The sequence below is a fragment of the Oryzias latipes genome, chromosome 13, assembly GCF_002234675.1.
Source record: "Oryzias latipes chromosome 13, ASM223467v1".
NCBI classification, from domain to species: domain Eukaryota; kingdom Metazoa; phylum Chordata; class Actinopteri; order Beloniformes; family Adrianichthyidae; genus Oryzias; species Oryzias latipes.
In genome coordinates this window covers 20,589,796-20,608,415 of record NC_019871.2, presented here as the reverse complement: position 1 = coordinate 20,608,415, position 18,620 = coordinate 20,589,796, and the positions used below count along the sequence as shown (strand labels likewise).

Genomic DNA, 18,620 nt, shown 5'->3' with positions numbered 1-18,620 from the left:
ATGCTGAACCATGGAAGCATGTTTGTGTATTTCTGTTCCTGGTATAAAACTTAGACCATCCTCTTTTCCGTAGAAGTAAATGATGACGTAGGTAGACGAACATTTGTCCCACAATCCACCTATAAACAGGTGTCTGAGGGGCTGCTTTGGGAGTCAGTATTCCTCAGCTCATGACCTTTGTGTAGGGTTCATGTAAGCAAACTCATGCCTCCACATGTGTCTGCCTTGTAATTAGCCTCATGCTCTGCTCTGTATGGCATTTTAATCAATGTTTCTATATATATTTATATAATCTGGCCTATCAACCCAAAGTCCTCGGTGGCTGGCGTCTTTCTTTCTATCTTTGACCCCATTGACCTTCTGCTGATTTTCCAAGCCTGTGGTTTCTCCATCCTCGCTTCATCTTTCTCCTAAAATGCAGTCCTGGCAGCCTCCCTTGTTGACCGCACTGAAATGAGGAATTTGTTTCAGTTTTTTTGAGGTTATTTCTTTCAAAGGAACAGTTTGGTGTTTGCTGGAGGTGAGAACATTCAAGATGTCAGAGTTGATACCTCAGCAGTGGAGGTGCGCTGTACGATCCCTGAGCACACCTGTGCAGGTGCTGGTGAGTTTATGGACTGGTGCTGACTGAAAAGAGGAAACTGCTGTGTTTTTTACTGTTTACTCTAAAGAGGACCAGCAGCTTCGAAGCGGACTCACACATGCATATTAACAGCACACAAACACACATAGAGACACACCCACTCCCCCCAGAGGCTCTGACAGAGGGGGGCGGGTCTTGCACGCGCGTGGGTGTGTTTGTGGTTAGAGTGACACTATAAGACGCTTACAGGTACTCTTGCTTTTCCACTCAGAGACACAGACTGTGCATCAACTTCATAGATCATTTTAGTCTTGCTTGTTTGAATTTTTGAGGAGGTCAGATCTTGTCGGAACTTAAATATTTTAGTTTAATCAAAGTTCAATTCAAACCTCTGAAGTTGTTTTTGTCAGTGTAGCTCTTAGACAGCAAAAGGCTTATTTGAGTTTGGTCCTGATTCAGCGTTTCTAGCTGTTGAGCATCTTTGCTTTGTTGCCACGGCAACATTGTCAGTAGTTCCAGGCTGGGGTAAGTGTACTGCTCAGTGTTCTCATCTCTTTCTTCCTCCTTTTTCCAACTTTTTTGGCTAAAATGACCTGATCCGTTTGCAGGTTAGAGGACTTTTTTGCCTGGTCCTCTCTGACCCTACAGGGGCTCAGCGTGTCAGGTCAGCTCCTGTAACTGTGGGGGCACAGCATCAGTATGCCTCCTTCATCAAAATGATTCATTCGTTCACAATTTCCGCTCAATCATTCTTTCATTTCCAACCTGAAGATCTCAGTTCTTGTACAGGAAAACATGCAGCAGAAACAGAAAAAAGTCGCTGATGATGAGAAACAAAAAAAAGGGTTTCAATGGAGATGAATAATTACAGAGCAAAACTATTTCAAAAAAGCTTTAATCAGATATTCTTCACCTCTAAAAGCTAAACTCAAAGATGATAGTTTTGGTATTATCTGTTTTTGTGGAGAAAGTTAGACTGAGTTTGCAAACGGTGCAGAATGAATCACTGCACGAAAGGCATCTGCAGTCCTAAAATAGCTGCGGGAGATCCCGGCTGCATTCACAGCTGTGCAGAAAAAAAGCCCTGAGTCATGTTAAAGACTATTTTCAGCTTTTGAAATGCCCCCTTCCTTTCTGTTCTTACTACTTTACAGAAAAAGGACTCTAAAAATGACTCATGTGTTTTTTTGCCACGTGAGCTCGTGTGGTTTTTGTGAGAGTGTGCAGGTGTTTGTGTGACAACATGATGCAAGTAATTGTGTTATTAAATGTTGGAAAACATCTGATGTCACCTCCAACTTCAGAACGTCAGAACAAAAAGGCAGCTATAAAAAAATGTTATTCAAATTGTTCTCCCCTTTCAGATCATATGAGTATAGAAGAGCACGCTGAAGAAGATGAAGAACCACCTTTGCTGCTCAGCTCTTGTCCTTCTTGCAGTACGTTTGTTCATGTATCTTGTGTGGATCACCAAGGGGAGCACTTTTTTGCTAAATTGGGCTCCGTTTCTGGCAGATGCTTGGCTGTGGTGGATCAGCGGCAGTGCCGTGCACGTGGGCAGAAGGATGTGTGTGTCTACAATGCGCTGCAGGCCAGGAGCCTTCAAAGGTGAATCTCATCCCTCACTGGACTTTGATTCTCCAACATGAAAAATGTTATTTAATTAAAAATCATCCATTTGCATCCTCCTTTACCACTTTTATTCAGCTGACAGTGTTTTTTCTGTACCATACGTTTTCTGTTCGACCTAAACTTATGACCCTTAAAAGTCTTGGATTTTTTGTAAAAGCGTACTCAATGGTCTTATAAATATGAGAATGCAGTTTTTAGCCAAAAATCTAAAAACGTGTCATTTTCTTGGACATAGTTTCTGCAGAGCGGCAGAAATTTGCCTCTGAGCTGGGGGCAGAGCAACTTCGTCCCCACTTCTCCTCCCCATTTGCTGAGAGCTCGGAGCAGGGAACAAATAAGATCTTTTTTCCAACAGCATTTTTTTCATCTGCTTCCGATTCACAACAATCTGAACAAAAAATACCCAGAAATGCAATTTTAAGCTCAATTGTCTTTCTATATGTCCTTCATCATCAGAAAAATGCCACGACATGTTAAAAACACCATTTTCATCAGAGTAGGTCTTTAAGCACCAAAATATAAGTTTATAAAAATGTCATTTACCTGTTTATAAATGGATAAAAGATGAGTAGCATTAAGATAATTATTCTTTCATGATTTCATGTGTTTTTTTTCTTCTTCTGCAGGCCTGTGAGAAGATACAGACTCCGGCAGAAGAAGTGCAATGTCAGCCGTGTCCTTCTGGAAGCTTCTCAGATGCTCTGAACACTGAGCTCTGTCGGCCGCACACGATCTGCGAGATGCTTGGCAGAAAGGTGGCGATCTCTGGAACCGCCACCTCTGATGCTGTCTGCGGAGCCTGTCTGCCGGGGTAAGGTCTGCTTCTGTGCAGCTTTGCATGCCGTTAGGGTTTCAGTGAGGATTCCTTCCTTTAAGTTCCTCCTTTTTAAAACATGGATCTTGTCTTTTCGCAGGTTTCACTTTATCGCTGCAGACCAGGCTTCTGTTCGCAGTCTTTGCCTAAAAAGTGAGCAGAATTTCCATCTTCATATCATCTCACAGTCCCATTTTCAACACTTCTCACTTCTTGGTTCTCCCCCTCCCCCTCATCTCAGCTGATTCCCATGTCAGGATGGTCCGCACGGTCGGGAAAGGTCCCTCCAGCGGAGCCGGACTGGTCAACGCCACGGTGGTTCGCAGTGCAGAGGAGAAAACCACTGAGTATGCCGTTTTTGCGCTGGTACCCGTCTTTTGTGTGATGGGCCTGCTAGGAATCCTCATCTGCAACATCCTGAAGAAGAAAGGATACAACTGCAGCGCGGAGAAGGAGAGAAAAGATGAAGAGGCCGCCTCACCTGAGAAGGAAGGTGAGAAACTGGGAACAGAGGAATTCTCTGAAATCTTACGGGTAACACCCAGCTTGGTTCGCTGTGCCTGCATTGCTGCATTGTGTCCTCCAGAAAAATAGATTTATGTGAAAGTAAGTAGTTCAGAGAGAAAAAGCAGAAAATAAATTACAATCTGCAAGAAGCAATATTATATAAACCAAATATTAAATCTCTTAAATTGCTCTTACCTGTGTCGTTTGGAAAACTCATTGTGGTCATTTGCATAAAGTAAAAAACTCTGTAATTGGTTTGAAAGAGAATTTTTCTTGATCCCTAGTGGAACCGGAGCTGTTGCTGCTGGTCAGGTTCTTAATCTTGTTAAGGTCACAGTATGTTTGCCTCAGTGCGGGATGCCAGCAGTGATTAGTTCAAGTCTTGGTTAAGTGACACGTCAGTGCGTGTTCGAGATCCTGAGGGATTTAACTGACAAACGGTAAAGGTGCAGTAAAAATGGATTTGTGTGGAAATTGAACGAGTGCTCTCACCCTGAACTGCAGCAAACGTCTCCGATTTAAGTGGAACTGGGACACTTTTACAGTTTTTCTGCTGCACAGGGTTTTTCCAGGAAGTCCGTCTCTGTCTGGCAGCTGCTGCTGTTTAGAGTGTAAGCTTAAAGGGATTTGAAGTACCTGATGGCAGTGGGTCAGGTTTGTGTTGGAGCCCAGCTGCAGCCTCAGCAGGTCAGCTCCTCTGTGGAGAAAGTCTTGACGGACCTTCCCTTCTGTCACGCAGCCTGTCTCATTGGTTTACTTCAATCAGTCACATTACAAAGGATTCTGTGGGGTCAACTCAGGATCAGATTCAGATCAATGATATACCAGATTATTCATTTGATGAATAAAAACTGAACATTTGAAAAAAGAAAAAACTGGGAATTTAGAACTTGAATTAAAAAACTATAAACCTAAAACTGTTGCTAAATGGAAAATAATGTTTATTAGTAGTAGCCGCGGTTTTCAGAATTTATCCTAATTTGTCATGGGGGGGGGGGGCTTTGAGCCCACTGGCTACCAGGACATGATTGACATCAGGTGACAGAGGTTATGGTCAACACCATAAGGTCTGGAGCAGAGGTGACAACACCAGGTGATGTCACTTTGGCGGTGACACAGGCAGCGCCAACAGCAGACAATGTTCTGGAGCAAATGATGCAAACAATACCTCTGTCGTGTCCCGGTGTCGTGTCCCGGTGTCGTGTCCCGGTGGCCAATGGGCTTAAAGCCCCGCCTCCACATAAAAGTAGGATCTGCACCAAAAACGAAAATTCTCAACTGAAATTGTAAATTGAAGACTAAAAGCAAAGAATGAGAAAGTGAAAAGACAGAAGTCGAAATTACAAAACAGTGGTTACACGTAAACCTTATCGCTTATTTGGTAATTAAAATAAAATTTGGTAAATTGGTACTTCAAATTTTTTCTTCAAATTTTAAAAGTTTTAAAAGTTAAATAGTTAAAAGTTAAATATTTAAAAGTTAAATATATTATTTTCCAATTTACCTTTTTCCATTTTATTTTTCAAATTATTCTCTTTAGTCTTTTAAATATTTCTTTCAAGTATTGAAATGATATTTCTTCAAATTTACATTTTTTTTCTTCAAGTTTTTGATATTTCTTTCAAGTTTACAATCTGTTCTTTCTTGTTTAAAGTCTAGTTTTTTTCAATTTGAATTACATTAATTTTTTATTCGCTTTTATATTTTATATATCCTGATTTGACCCTACAGATTTCTGTCAAAGTAAAGCCGTTGAGTTGAAAACCCAAATATTTCGAGTTGCTCTGCAGTTTTTGCCTCTTTGACGTGAAATCCTGCCTGTTTTTGAATCCGTTCTGTCTCCAACTCTCAGTTCCTCCAGTTTATTACGTTTCCGTCCCGTCTCATGGAAACACGACACCATCGCTCCCATTAGCTCTCCTTTCCTAGACAGATCAATAATTTAATCAGCTCCTTATTTCATTGTTGGCTTCATCATGTCTTTGCTGTTATAATACTAAAGCTGTGTTTTAAGTCCCACTTTGTAGTCTAGACTAAAAGGAGACTAACATTCACCTTGAGAGTAGCACCATTTTCTAGAGAATTAACAATCCACTCATATCTGGGGTCTAAAGTTTTAATTAAATTAAGAAACCCCGTCTTCTCCACGGAGAAGATGATGAAGCAGCAGGATTTAGTTATTTTTGAAATCGCCCGGAACAAAAAAGTCAAATTAATTCATTCAATTGATTTTACGCCCCGGCCTACTTAAAAGAATAAAAATGTTTAATCCCCATAATTAGAGAAGACATTTTAGGTTCTAATCGTCATCAACATTGCCAGGTCTCCCTTGAAAAAGAGATTCTTAATCTAAATGGGACATTTCCTGAGTAAATATAGCTGAAATAATTGTTTTTTTTTAAATCTCATTTTCCTCCAACACCAGTCAAGAGGCAGTATTTAAATGCTGAGACAGCGTGTTAGGTTTAATGAGGGGGGAGACTTTCACAATAAAAGCAAGAAAAGAAAAGAAAAAAAAGAAAATTCTAGCAATGAAGCAGGGATTTTCTGGAGTTTTTCTGACTTCGGTTTCATCCTGAAAGGCTGCTGTTTCTCCTCCAGCTTGAGCCGAGGTTTTTCCATCACTTCTCTTAGCGCCCCCACCAACAGAGGAAACACCCATGGGGATAAATTACAGCAAAGCAAGCTTGACTCTGGAGTGGCAGCTTTGACGGAGAGGCTGATGGAAGCACAAATGGAGTCGTCTCTTTGTGGAAACTAAAGCGATACACTCACGTCAATGTCAGAAGAAGAAACTACGTCGAACTCTTTCCCTGAAAGAAAGAGAAGGTGTGAAATGCTGTTGGTTTAGCATACAGGTCGGAGGATGGAGATGTATGCATTCATCCGCGTAAATAAAAGGATGTTTTATTCAATAGAAGTAAATATATCCACTGAGCCTCAGTGGGTTTGGTTCCTCAGTGTGAAGGACTGAAGTCCTCAGCTGATGCTGGAACACATGAAGCTCATGCTGTTCTCCTCACAGACGTGACAGAGTTCTGTCATGGACACACCACTGGCTAACGCTGACGCATTGAGTGGCGCCGGTTCGTGGAGGAGGGGGGGTAATGGAGGGCTGTGCATCACACCCCAGCAGAGAGAATGGATCTGCTGAGTAAGCGTGTTTCAGCTTTTGTGCGTCCACTGCTCTCCCGGTTTGAGAGGGTGAGGCCGTCACGGATTCTGCTGTGTCGTTGTTCATCTTTGCGTTTTTAGTCACTGTGCTTCACCCTAAAGGGACACAATGTTCCTGTTGTGCACTGTCTTTCAGTGAAACGACTACACCCAGGGTGGCTGGGATCCATGCAGATCTCCTTTCACATGTGCTGGAAATGACTGAGGAGGTCAAATGTGGTCACATGACCGACTCGCTTAAGGCGTGGGGGTTTTATCGTCACCATCTGAGGGGCTTAACTCCTCAGTTAGAAGCCCGTCCCCTGACTGTTTCTAACTCTGAGATCGGACTTTACAAATGACTATAAATTAATATATTCGACCACCTGGTGGTTACTAGGTGAACTGCAGCAGGTAGCTCTTTTTATTTTTTAATGAGGTTTAACCTACTGTACGTAGATGTGAGGGGCTTGCTGGGCTCTCTAAACTGGAGTTCTTCTCTAACTGACATTGTTGACATATATCAAACTTTTTTTTTCATTTCACTTGCAAAAATAATGTGTAGTTTTATATTTAGTATGCAACAACAAAAAACAGAAGAAAAACTTTCCAGAAATCCACAAAGTACAGAGTGAACAAGTTGGAGAATAAGTCCAGTAGATCTTGTACACCTTCATGGAGTTCAGAGGAGAAAAAAACACGGCCTGGGCAATTTGAAAAGGGGATAAAGCTTCTGGGGGGAAGGTGGTGAAACCATAAGGCAAAGGGACCAGAGGGTTAGGAGATGCCACAAAAAGTATATTTTACAAACAGGAACAGAGACTGTGGAGGGTGGGAAAAAAACAGAATAAATGGATGAAGGGATAAGTGGATAGATGGATTGATGGATGGATGGATGAGTGCACAGATGGATGGATGGAGTGATGGATGGGTGGATGGATGGATGGATGGATGGATGGATGGATGGATGGATGGATGGATGGATGGATGGATGGATGGATGGATGGATGGATGGATGGATGGATGGATGAGTGTTTAGATGTATAAAGGATTGGATGGATGTTTGGATGATAGAATTAGTCAATGGATGGATGGATGGATGGATGGATGGATGCATGGAATGTTTTACCTCACAGATTCTCACAACTGGGAGGATGTTTGGAAAAAACATCTAAAGTTCTTACAGCAAAAACATCAGAAAGATCTGAAGTTCTGACAGTTTTCAATTTTCCTCAAGATAATCAGATAATTTGGGGGCTTTAAAGTTGGTGGGCTGTGGTGTATTGGACAGGAAGTTGGGTTTTCAGCTGAGTTTGTATAATCCATCTCACCATGCTGTGTGTGTGAAAGCGTCTCCATTAGGCCTGCACAATATACCGCAAATTTATCGTTATCGCAATATCAAGCGGTGCAATATGCATATCGCAAAAGACAGCAAATTTGCAATAAATGGTTACCTTAGATGTGGCCAAACAATCTTATAGCAGCTTGAAGTGTTTAATGGATTGAAAGAATCCCTTTCTGCATTTGACCAATCAGATGGACCCCTTCACGTTGTTAACTAATCGGATGGCGCCCTATTATGTTGTATGTTCGCCTCCTATGTCAACAAGGGTCATTTGTAGTATAATTTTTAAGCTGTTGTAATGGAATGGGAATAATATTTTTGGTTGTTTTGCTAATTGTTTATATACCGCAAATTATATCGTTATCGCCATATTAATCAGTGATATCGCATATCGCGAGTTTTCTTCATATCGTGCAGCCCTAGTCTCCATCTTAAGGTCCATTTTCGCTGGAGGACGATGCTGAAGAGCTGCGGACTTTCTGTCAAGTCCTATGATTGGATTCACTTTCCTTTTGTCTGTCTTTCTGTCTGTCTGCAGGTAACAGTTGCCCCCACATGTCTGATGAGGTGAACGAAGACACCATCAGCGTTCTGGTGCGCCTCATAACCGAGAAGAAAGGTGCGTTTGATCCACATATCATCATGTCTCTGGTGGAGGTGACCACATGCTCGTCAGAGAAGGTCACATGCAGCCAAAAACCCCCTCTTTGTTCTTTTCCTTACTCAGCTGCTCTCAGATCGCTGCCATTCATGCTTTAAAGTAAACAGAGGTGCTGCAGCTCACCTGACTCTTGAAAAACTCTACAGTAAGGGTTTTGAGTCTGGACCTGTGTGATTTTCAGAAAACGCTGCTGCGCTGGAGGAGCTGCTGCTGGAATATGAGAGCAAACAGATGAGCAAGGGCTCCTCCATCAGGTATGTCACCACAAACCGCCAATCATGTCGCTGAGGTCACTGCTGACGAGCAGGAAAGGAAAGTTTGAAAGAAAAGAGCCTGAAAAAGTCTGGAGAAATGACTACCAGTAAACAAATTAACTCACGTTTTTAAAAAAAAATTAATGTTTTTCCAGGTTTGGGTCCTTTACATTGATTGAGCCGATGAACTTAAACCAGCTTCATTCACAGCACATTAAAATAGCATAATGCCTTACAAATGCTTCTAAAAACTCCTGTGTAACATGGTTTGGGGAGTTCAGACCACAGTGGAGGCATCTGCTCAGTTTGGCGCAGCTTGGCGGTGACTCAGTCCTGCAGGTCTGAAGTGATGGCGCTCACTCCGTGCTGACAGCCGTCTGGTCATGTGGCTAAAGCAGACGGTCTGCTTCTTAACCCGCTAAGTGAAAATCAACAGCAGGATTGTGGCGTTGAAAGTCAGAATATAATCTAATAATCTGTATTAGTCCACAGCTTTTTTGAATATATCTTTTTACAATTTACTCTAATATTTTTTTCTTTAAAACTGTATTATGTGGCAATGCTCACCATCTTTTTAGTGCAACTTCTTTTTTTTTTTTTTACACACAATGTTTCCACAATGAACCTGAAACAATTGCAAAAATTGAGATCGAACCTTTTTCATGTTTTATACCAGAGAACAAATGTGTAGAAACAAGATAAAAATGCATCAATGCAAACACAAAGCAAAGACAAAACAATGTTAAAAAATTGTTCTGGTAATAACTCTTATTTTAAACCAAAGATTTTAAAGCTAATAACCTTTTTAAAACCTTCATGTCAAACTTCAAATGAAAACTAGAATAATGGGGTGCCAGTGTCATTCCTACATCATTTAAACAGCTGATGTCATTGGCAAACTTACTGATGAGTTCAGAGACTACTAAGGATTAAGTCCATTAATGCTTTAGTCCCAAATGTCCTTAGGGGTGGGGACCCGCTGCCTGCCTGCGAAAAATAATCTAACCTGTATGGGTTACCGCTTTGGTACCGCTTTGTGAACCTGTAGAGAAAACAGGTTCATGCACCACGTACACTCACATCTACTCACATTACTAACTACAGTGTGGAATGAGCGCACCATATGACAGCATCACCTGTATGTCATAAGTGCATGCAACTTCCATTAGCCTTACAAGTACAAATACTTCATGATACACTTACCAGAGGCATGAAAATGGTACGTTCCACTCTCATAACGACCCTTAAGGTGGCCATCCGTACGAGCCAATTCAACTTTCAGAGTTAAATTCAAAAGTGTCTGTTTAGGTCCACTCTAGACTGGGTTAAAACTCTGAAACAGAGTTGGAGAAACACTCTTTGTAGTTGAATTTTAACACAGAAAATGTTGGATTTTTATAACTAGTGTCAATAATTAACACTAACAGTGATTTTTGAATAAATTGTTCAAATTATTTGAATATTATAAGTGGTGTCATATGTTTTGTGATTCCCATTCACACGCTGCTCCTGAACACCGGCACCAACCTATAATCACCAGGAACAATGTGTGGGAGTGTCTGGCCAAAGGATACTTTGGCACATGAGTGTGTAAAGCGGGAATTGAACCTGCAATACTCCAATCAGAGGTTGACCGCTCTACCTCTGCACCACAGCCACCCAAGTTGCCTTTTGAACTGAGCGGGGCCAGGACAACCCAAAAACCTGCAGCCCCCTTACAGATGCATGTGACTGGGGCATGGGATTACTTTTGTCTTTTTAAACACCAACTTTTACTTTTTGTTTATAAAAATTGCACAAAAGTTGTAAACACGCTGAGTAGAAATAGATGGAGAAGAACTTCTAGTAAAGCGTTTTTTCCTTAGTAGTTCATTTCTTCTTTTTTGCAGGACCAAATTTGATAGTTCTGGCTGCAGAATGAGCTTTAATTCCACAATGTTCTGACATGAGGTCCATGCACGGGTCTGGAAACCTCTCAGTTATGTGTGTATGGGGGGGGGGGACTCATGCATGGCCTCATTTGGGCCCCCACAGGGCAGCTCCCTCAGTGAGTTTGGCAGTGACAAGCATTTCCATTCATCTCTTTAGTAGGTTCTGTGGAAACAGATGAAAGCTTCAGAGTTCTGCTGTCAAAGAGTTGACGAAACACCAGAAGAACCAGCACTCTCCTTCAGAGGATGTTGCTGATTAAACTGATGGCCCCCTCCTCTGGTTTGTCTTTCACCCCCCAGGTTCCCCATGCTGTCTCCTTTGTCCACGCTGTGCTCCCTCCCCAGGCCTTGCCTCCATCACTCCCACCTCCACACCATCTCCGGCCTCTCCGGGCTGGCCCCCAAACACGGCTACCGCTGCTCCCGCTGCGCTCACAAAAAATGGCCCGCCGTTCTCATCCCTCCTCTGGATTCCCTGAAGGAGCCCCTGAAGACCCCCCAAACCCTCAAGCTGCCCTCTTTGGACACCCCCACCGAACAGCAGAAGAGACCCTTGCTAGGGGGAGTGTCTGCAGACACAAACCACGCCCCGGCTGTGCCAAAGGCCGTGCAGGACAAGATGGATGGGAGCGAAGAGAAGAAGAGGAAGGAGGTGGAGCCTGCAGTGTTGTCTGTGGGGAGGTGAGCTCCGCCCCCACAGGAGGAACGGGCTGCACAGCCAAAACCTCTGAAACACTATAAACTGACACATTTTGACCAAAACTTTCAACCGTTTTTCTTCTCAAATGAGAAATGTACAGACCGTTTACTTCAGACCACTTTTACTTTCATGCATCCAAACCTCAACAGCTTTTCTCTGTGAAGTATTTTTGATTTATGCAGATTAAAACCTCGTCTACAGTCAAATTTTATTCACTGTCTTTACTTTATCTCCAGATTCCAAGTGGCTCACATCCCTGAGTACAAACCCGTCACCACCGAGAGCAAGACCTCCTCCCTGGAGTACAGGAACTCCCTGTTCGGGGGGAAACCCTTCTGCTCCTCGGCTCCATCGTCTGCTTTCAGAAGGTAACACGACTGATGGAGCATCATCTGACTTTCATTTGAAACCTCTTCTTTAAAGTCTCGCTGCGATGAAAATAGATTTTGGGTGTGTTCTTGAGCCCTTTTTTCTGATGGTGAAGGACATATGGAAAGAAAATTAAGCTTGAAATTGCATTTCTGAGTACCGGTATTTTTTTTCCTAAATCATTGTGAATCAGGAGTGATCAGAGAGGGACTTTGATCTAAAAAAATCGAATTAATTTATGAAAAGTACTTGAAGGTTCCATCCTTTTCTCTCCAGATGAAGAAGTGCAGAAGAAGCCGCTACCTCGAGGAAGAATATGGCATCCTACGATGACTGTCGGGATGGAGCGTAATATTCAGCGATTCACAGAACCCCAGAGCGCCATCTGCTGGAAGAGGTCGTTCCTCTTTATGCGATAAAAGGAAAATAACTGTATTTATTATGACAGATAAACTTCTTTTTTGCTCCAGTTGGACACTAACCTGCTTTAAAAAGTCTGTGGGACAAAATTCTCTGCAACCTTTGAAGGATGTATTATCAGCAGATATTCAGGTCTAAAAAGTTACTGAGAGATGAACAATAACAGATCTGAATCATTCACAATCAGATGGTTTAAATAGTTGTGACGCAAGAGTGAGGGGCTTCAGCTCACCCCTACCCAACTTTCATCAAACCCAACGTGCAGATGACGGAGGGCAGACCAGTAAAAAGCTGAATGTCATTTGATCTGAATCTCGTGCTTTGAGGTCAGTGATCCAAAGCTCGACTTGAGCCGCACAGTATTTCCTGGGGTTCCTCTCGGAGCTTCACGTTACTGTCTGTTTCTTTGGACATGTGAAGGTCCTGACGCGTTTAGTGTGCGTGGAGGTCATGGAGGCCATCAGGGCACTGGCATCTGTTACTTCAGCATCTCAACGTTTTCACAAATGTCAAACATCTTCATGAGCCGTCCTGCTCCTCATCAACTTTCACCTTCTTGATCCGTCAGCTTTGATGTTCACGGGTTTAGCCAGCACTCAGATCTCACAGATTACAGATATTTATGATGAGATGTGCAAAAAGTGAGATTTTATAAACCAACACATGTAAATATGTTTATATATATATGTACATAAGACGACACATTCTCATTTATTTCAGGATTTTTTAATGGACAAAATGGACGGCGCCCTGCAGCATGGGGGCGGAGCATTTATGACAACTCAAATACATTCACTAAACCACCTGACGTTTCACTTTAACGACACGCTGAACAAATTCACTAACAGAAGATGTACAGTCTTTATAAATATTAGAAAGTGCTAAAGTTGGGTGCACATGTATTCACATCCATCAAGATATAAAGCTTTTACATTATTTATACTTTTTCTAAACTTATTTCTGATCATCCTGTCAAAGAAACAGCGGGCAGGATATTTACGGCATCAAGTTACATCTTTTCATTTAATCTAGTCATAGATTAGACAGCATATTTACCATTTATTGTTTGCCAGATGTGTTTTTGTTAAGCAAACCTTATTTTAATGCATTTGTAAAAGTTGTTAATATCATGCTTTTTGTTTGAAGTTTATATTATTGAAATAAAAAAGAGGAATATTTAAAATATTTCTGTGTGTGCTGCTCTTGTCTGTAACAAATATGCTGTTTCATGTTGTATGAAAGAAAGAAACAAAAACTAAAAAACTGGTCCAAAGCTGTTTTGGAGCCATTTTTGCTGGTAAAGTTGAGCGTTTTCGCCCCCTACTGGTCATCTTCTATATAACACCAAACAGCTGAGATTTCACTTCAACACTTAAACATTTTTCTTTTACTTTGACAGATGAACCGCTAAAAAATGTTGTGAATGGACATGAAAGAAATGCTGCAAAGGAGCAATATAAAAATGAGTAACAATGTCATAAGGTAACATTTGTTCATTTTTTAGATGCTGGGACATAAAGTAGGCATGAATGCAGACTTTCAAAACGGTCCTGAGGTTGTCATGAAGTGCTCTGTAAGCTGGAAAGAACTTTCTATGAACAAAAAAAACAACCTTTTCTAGTTTAGTATATAAGAGTATTTTTGCTTTAAAAATACTGCAGTATACTTTTAACAAAACAAACTGTGTAAAGTATTTGGGAACAGATTGCTTCTGGTCAAAACCTATGGTTTAGAGTTGTTTAAATTTAAAGATAAAATCATTAGACACGTCTGTGATGAAAAAGTGATTTTGTAAGGTACTAGGAGTCCAGCTCTCTCAAAACTAGAACTGAATGTTTACTGATGGTAAAAGAAAGAACAGTTTTATTGCTGTCAAATGAATGAAATGACAGCAGACATAAAGGTTAGCGATGTATTGTTCATACCTGGAATTAAGGCTTTCCCAACATCTTCACCTCTAAAGTTCATTTCAATAAAAACCCTAAATAATAAATACTATTTTTACTCTAAACATAAAGACTTTCTCTGAGTTCATGCTATATTTCAGCTTTCTGTTGCTCCAAACAAACAGCCAGAGTGAAACTTTTTCTTCTTGAGTCACATTTGGAGCTTTTGACTCAGATTCGCGTTGTGACATCTGGACTCACAGTTGGTTTGGGTGAAGATGGTCTGCTCTTCCTGATGAAACTGCTGCGGGTGCCTTGACCCGCCAGGAAATAAAGGATGGGGTCCACGCAGCTGTTGGCACTGGCCAAAGGCCTGGTCACCTTGTAAGCCACGCTGGAGGACTCCAACAAACTACAGCTGACCTGATGAACACATCAGACTTTCACACACCCAGCTTTCAAAGACACAAGAAGTGTTTGTTTAAAAAGGGGGTGTCAGCCTTTACCTGTGTTGGATCCACCTTTCTCAGGTATCTCAGAGAGTAGTACAGACTGCGTGTGAGGTGGAATGGGAGGAAGCAGAGCATGAACGCTGCCAGCACGATGATGATCATCTTCACTGATTTCTGCTTTGTCCGTTGGGCTGTCAGTACCTCCCCTCCAGGCCCCCAGCCAGGCTCCAGGAGCTTCCGCACCATGAGGCCGTAGCACACCATCAACACCATGAAGGGCAGCGCGAACATGAGCACAGACACCACAGAGCTGTACAGGAGGAAGTCATCAAAGAGCTCTGGGCTGGTGGTGTCATAGCAGATGATCTGCTTGGTGGTGGTACTTCTGATGGAGGAGGTGAGTCAGTGATTTCATAAAACTTGAAAGATTCAATCATCTGTACGGTGAAAAGTTACAGCATAGTCAGACTCAGAATCACCTCGTTCTAGAAAAGTAGAGAACTGGACCCTGGCAGAACAGGACGCTGGCCCACACTGCCACCGATACCAGCCTGGCCCGACGAGTGCTGACCCAGCTGAGAGAGCGCACGGGGAAGCAGATCCCCACAAACCGGTGCAGACTGATGCAGCACATGAACAGAATGGACCCTGGAACCACAAGGGTTAACGTAGAAACAGATTTACATTACTACAATGAGATCTTCTGGTTCTTTAAACAGTAAAGGACGTTACTGAAGAGCAGACAGGAAACTTCAATCAAATGTGCGTGTGTGTGGGTGTCTGTGTGTGTTGTCAGTTCTGATAGGTCTTTGTATGTTACTTTGAGAACTAATGTGTGTGTGTGTTACTGTGAGTATTAAATGTGTGTGAGTGTGTGTGTTTGTGTGTGTTATTGTGAGTACTGTGTGTGTGTGTGTTATTGTCACTACTGATGTGTCTGTGTGTGTGTTGTTTGTGTTGTTGTCAGTAGTGTACCATAGAGGTTGGAGTAGAACAGGAAGCGGATCATCTTGCACAGCGGTTCGGTGAGTGTTTGTGTGTGTTGTTGTTAGTAGTTGTATGTGTCTGTGTGTTGATGTTAGTAGTTGTGTGTGTTGTGTGTGTGTTGTCAGTAGTGTACCATAGAGGTTGGAGTAGAACAGGAAGCGGATCATCTTGCACAGCGGTTCGGTGAGTGTTTGTGTGTGTTGTTGTTAGTAGTTGTATGTGTCTGTGTGTTGATGTTAGTAGTTGTGTGTGTTGTGTGTGTGTTGTTGTCAGTAGTGTACCATAGAGGTTGGAGTAGAACAGGAAGCGGATCATCTTGCACAGCGGTTCGGTGAGTGTTTGTGTGTGTTGTTGTTAGTAGTTGTATGTGTCTGTGTGTTGATGTTAGTAGTTGTTTGTGTTGTGTGTGTGTTGTTGTCAGTAGTGTACCATAGAGGTTGGAGTAGAACAGGAAGCGGATCATCTTGCACAGCGGTTCGGTGAAGGGCCAGTCGTTCTCATCGGCGTAGTAGAAGATGAGGAAGGGCAGCGTGAAGATGTAGAGCGTGTCACACATGGTCAGGTTGAACATGTAGATGGTGGAGGGCTTCCAGTGCTTTGTGCGGAACACCATCACAAACAGCGCCGTGAAATTCAAGGCCAGTCCGACCACAAAGACCAGGGTGTAGCTGACTGGAAGAAGAATGAACTTAAAGTCCTCATTGAAGCGACAGAAATCACTGCGGCTGTTGTTTTCTGTGAGGTTCAAGCCGGAAGCATTCATGTTGGAAGTGGAAACACCTGAAGATGAAAAATGCCAAAAGGAAAAAGGGGAGAATTATGCTGCTGTTTACTCCATGCAAAGCCGTTTTCCACACAAACACATAGGGATGAATTTAAACACGAAGGGAAGAGAAAACAATTATATCAATCTTCAATAATAATTATAAAGACCTATTACAAGTAGTTCGGATTAAAACTGAGACGTGTATTTTTATTGACATCATTTACAAGGTATCTTTGTTCATTTGTCGACCATAAGAGTAATGAAAATGTATAAATAACAAAATATTTGTCACACAAATATAATTAATTCAAATAATAATGTAAATATATGCTTTTTTTGGGTAAATACTAAAAGGAATATTTATTGATTTCTGAACCATTAGATCTTGTATTTATTTACTTATTTCAGAAATACATGCCCTAATATCTGATAAATGGCAAATTAAAAAAATAGTTGCTCATAAAAGCAATTTACCATTTATTATTAGGTCATAAAATCATGAATTTAAGTCTTAAATTATTACTAACATCATCATACAGACTGTTTTTTTATGTTTTTATTTTCCTCTGGAGTTTGGTGTTGACCTCAGAGATCTTGATCCCCACTAAAGATCATCTTCTGAAGCTCAACTCATAGGTATGTCCAAAAACTCCCAAATTTGTAATGCAAATCCTGAAGAGAGTACATTTCCAACTGTTATTCAAGCAAACTTATCTAGAATTTTGTTTTTTCATGATGTCAATCAGCAGATGGTTGATTAGAGGAATGACTTTTGGCTCAAGCAAAACCCTCCAGGCGTTCTGTCTTAATGTGTCTTTGCAAACCCCCTTAAGGGTTGAGCTTATCCGAAAAGCTCAAGTTCAAACCTGTCATGCAGAAACAAACAAACAAATCTTCACAACTGGTACGTCAACTCACCAGCAGATGCCAGATTTACAAGGTTCACTGCAGAAGGTAAAGCTCTCGTCGTGCTTCTGGTCTTTTATCCGTATTGTTCTGTTGTTCTTGGATTCATTGACAGACCCAAAGTCAAAACTGCATTTTTAAATCAGTTAAATCGAATGACTGGCTGTGATTCCTTCACTGTTCCGAAAAAAAACCGGAGAAGTTCCTGTCTGTCTCCGCAGTCTGTCCAGAAAGGTTCAGAGGAAGTTTCTCGCTCTGTAGGAGCAAAGATCGACTTACTTCTGAGGTGTTCATAACTGAGATGTTTGACTTGCTGTGTGTTGAGGTTTGCTGCTTTAACAAGCTGCAGCCTGCAAACCTCAGGTGTCACCAGGTTCCAAGAACGGGCCGCGATTCAGAGAACTGTAAACCGCCCACACACCCACAATATCACAGATTTATGAAGATGATTTAACGTAAAACTACAGGTTCCTCATTTTTAGACGACCTTTACAACACTTTTGATGTGATTTAGTCTTTGTGAACTGGATCGATCACAGCGGCAAATCTGAAAAAGAGCTGTACTTTTGCCCTTGGGGAGTTGAACCTGAAGACAATTTTTTAAGATAAAGTGTTTTTTTCATTATTCTAAAGAAGAAATCTGACCTCTTAACCTGAATTCTCAAAAATCCAAATGATTTTTCTGCTCACACAGACTGATGACAGACAGATGAATATCAAAAGTTCCCGTCCCTTCGTCACTTGAAGGGGGGCAAGATTTTGTCCTGGATGGGTGGGCAGGGACATTTCAGGTTCTGTTGTTGGACATTGGGGGGGCTGGTAGGGCAGCGGGGTAGGACCCTGGGGGTAGCTCAGGACCATTGGGCAATGGTCATCTGGGGGGTCTTCTGCTGGAATCTGGGAGCCCAGTCTCTGGGGCAGAGACATTTCAGCGTCCTCTAGCTCTTCAATGGCAGACATTTGTCTTTGGGTGTTTGGTGTCAGATTGTCTGGGGGGGGGATGAAGGTTCTCAAGTTCCTTCTCCATGGGGAGTTTCTGTGGTTGCCTGCATTTTTGCACTCCCCAGTGTCTGTGTGCGGGGGGGGGTGAGGTTCACTCCTTTTTTATACATTCAGCAGCATTATGGTACAATCTGACACACACTTGCCTGAAAACACCAGTCTGCTTGTGTGTTTGCAGACAAGCCTGATGTACAAAATCTGTGTGTGTTTGTGCAGAGAACAGTCAAATTATTCCCAAAGTAAAATAGA

The 18,620-nt window shown here is 42.0% G+C and overlaps 2 protein-coding genes across 4 annotated transcripts in view; one reads left to right on the top strand and one right to left on the bottom strand.

Moving 5' to 3' along the window:
• Positions 1-13,557, top strand: part of relt (RELT, TNF receptor) — a 24,892-nt gene extending 11,335 nt beyond the window's left edge. Inside the window, exons 1-11 of one of the 2 annotated variants that reach the window (XM_011482767.2) lie at positions 855-1,108; positions 1,948-2,022; positions 2,099-2,191; positions 2,842-3,026; positions 3,130-3,182; positions 3,271-3,522; positions 8,576-8,656; positions 8,880-8,952; positions 11,184-11,564; positions 11,820-11,951; positions 12,229-13,557. In XM_011482767.2, the coding sequence (XP_011481069.1) occupies positions 1,981-2,022; positions 2,099-2,191; positions 2,842-3,026; positions 3,130-3,182; positions 3,271-3,522; positions 8,576-8,656; positions 8,880-8,952; positions 11,184-11,564; positions 11,820-11,951; positions 12,229-12,232 (1,296 nt within the window). In that variant the 5' untranslated portion in view covers positions 855-1,108; positions 1,948-1,980 and the 3' untranslated portion in view covers positions 12,233-13,557. Of the gene's footprint in view, positions 1-854; positions 1,109-1,947; positions 2,023-2,098; positions 2,192-2,841; positions 3,027-3,129; positions 3,183-3,270; positions 3,523-8,575; positions 8,657-8,879; positions 8,953-11,183; positions 11,565-11,819; positions 11,952-12,228 lie in introns of those variants that run through there. The other variant, XM_023961844.1, reaches the window with a different exon arrangement.
• p2ry2 (purinergic receptor P2Y2) lies at positions 13,083-18,620 on the bottom strand. Of its 2 annotated transcripts, XM_020708376.2 has the most exons (5): positions 17,382-18,620; positions 16,127-16,477; positions 15,190-15,358; positions 14,765-15,095; positions 13,083-14,681 (listed from the first exon to the last, which is right to left on the bottom strand). In XM_020708376.2, the coding sequence occupies exons 2-5, from the start codon at positions 16,458-16,460 to the stop codon at positions 14,490-14,492; spliced, it is 1,026 nt and encodes a 341-aa protein (XP_020564035.1). In that variant the 5' UTR covers positions 16,461-16,477; positions 17,382-18,620; the 3' UTR covers positions 13,083-14,489. The 2 variants fall into 2 exon arrangements, with proteins under 2 accessions (XP_020564035.1, XP_020564036.1); XM_020708377.2 differs by lacking the exon at positions 17,382-18,620 and having other exon boundaries at positions 16,127-16,765.

Excerpts from the sequence above, each read along its gene's own strand:
- p2ry2 (XM_020708376.2), bottom strand. The coding sequence starts at position 16,460 with ATGAATGCTTCCGGCTTGAACCTCACAGAAAACAACAGCCGCAGTGAT. Across the intron at positions 15,359-16,126 it reads GTTCTACTCCAACCTCTATG|GGTCCATTCTGTTCATGTGC; the intron begins GTACACTACTGA and ends TTGTGGTTCCAG. Across the intron at positions 15,096-15,189 it reads CTCTACTTTTCTAGAACGAG|AAGTACCACCACCAAGCAGA; the intron begins GTGATTCTGAGT and ends CTCCTCCATCAG.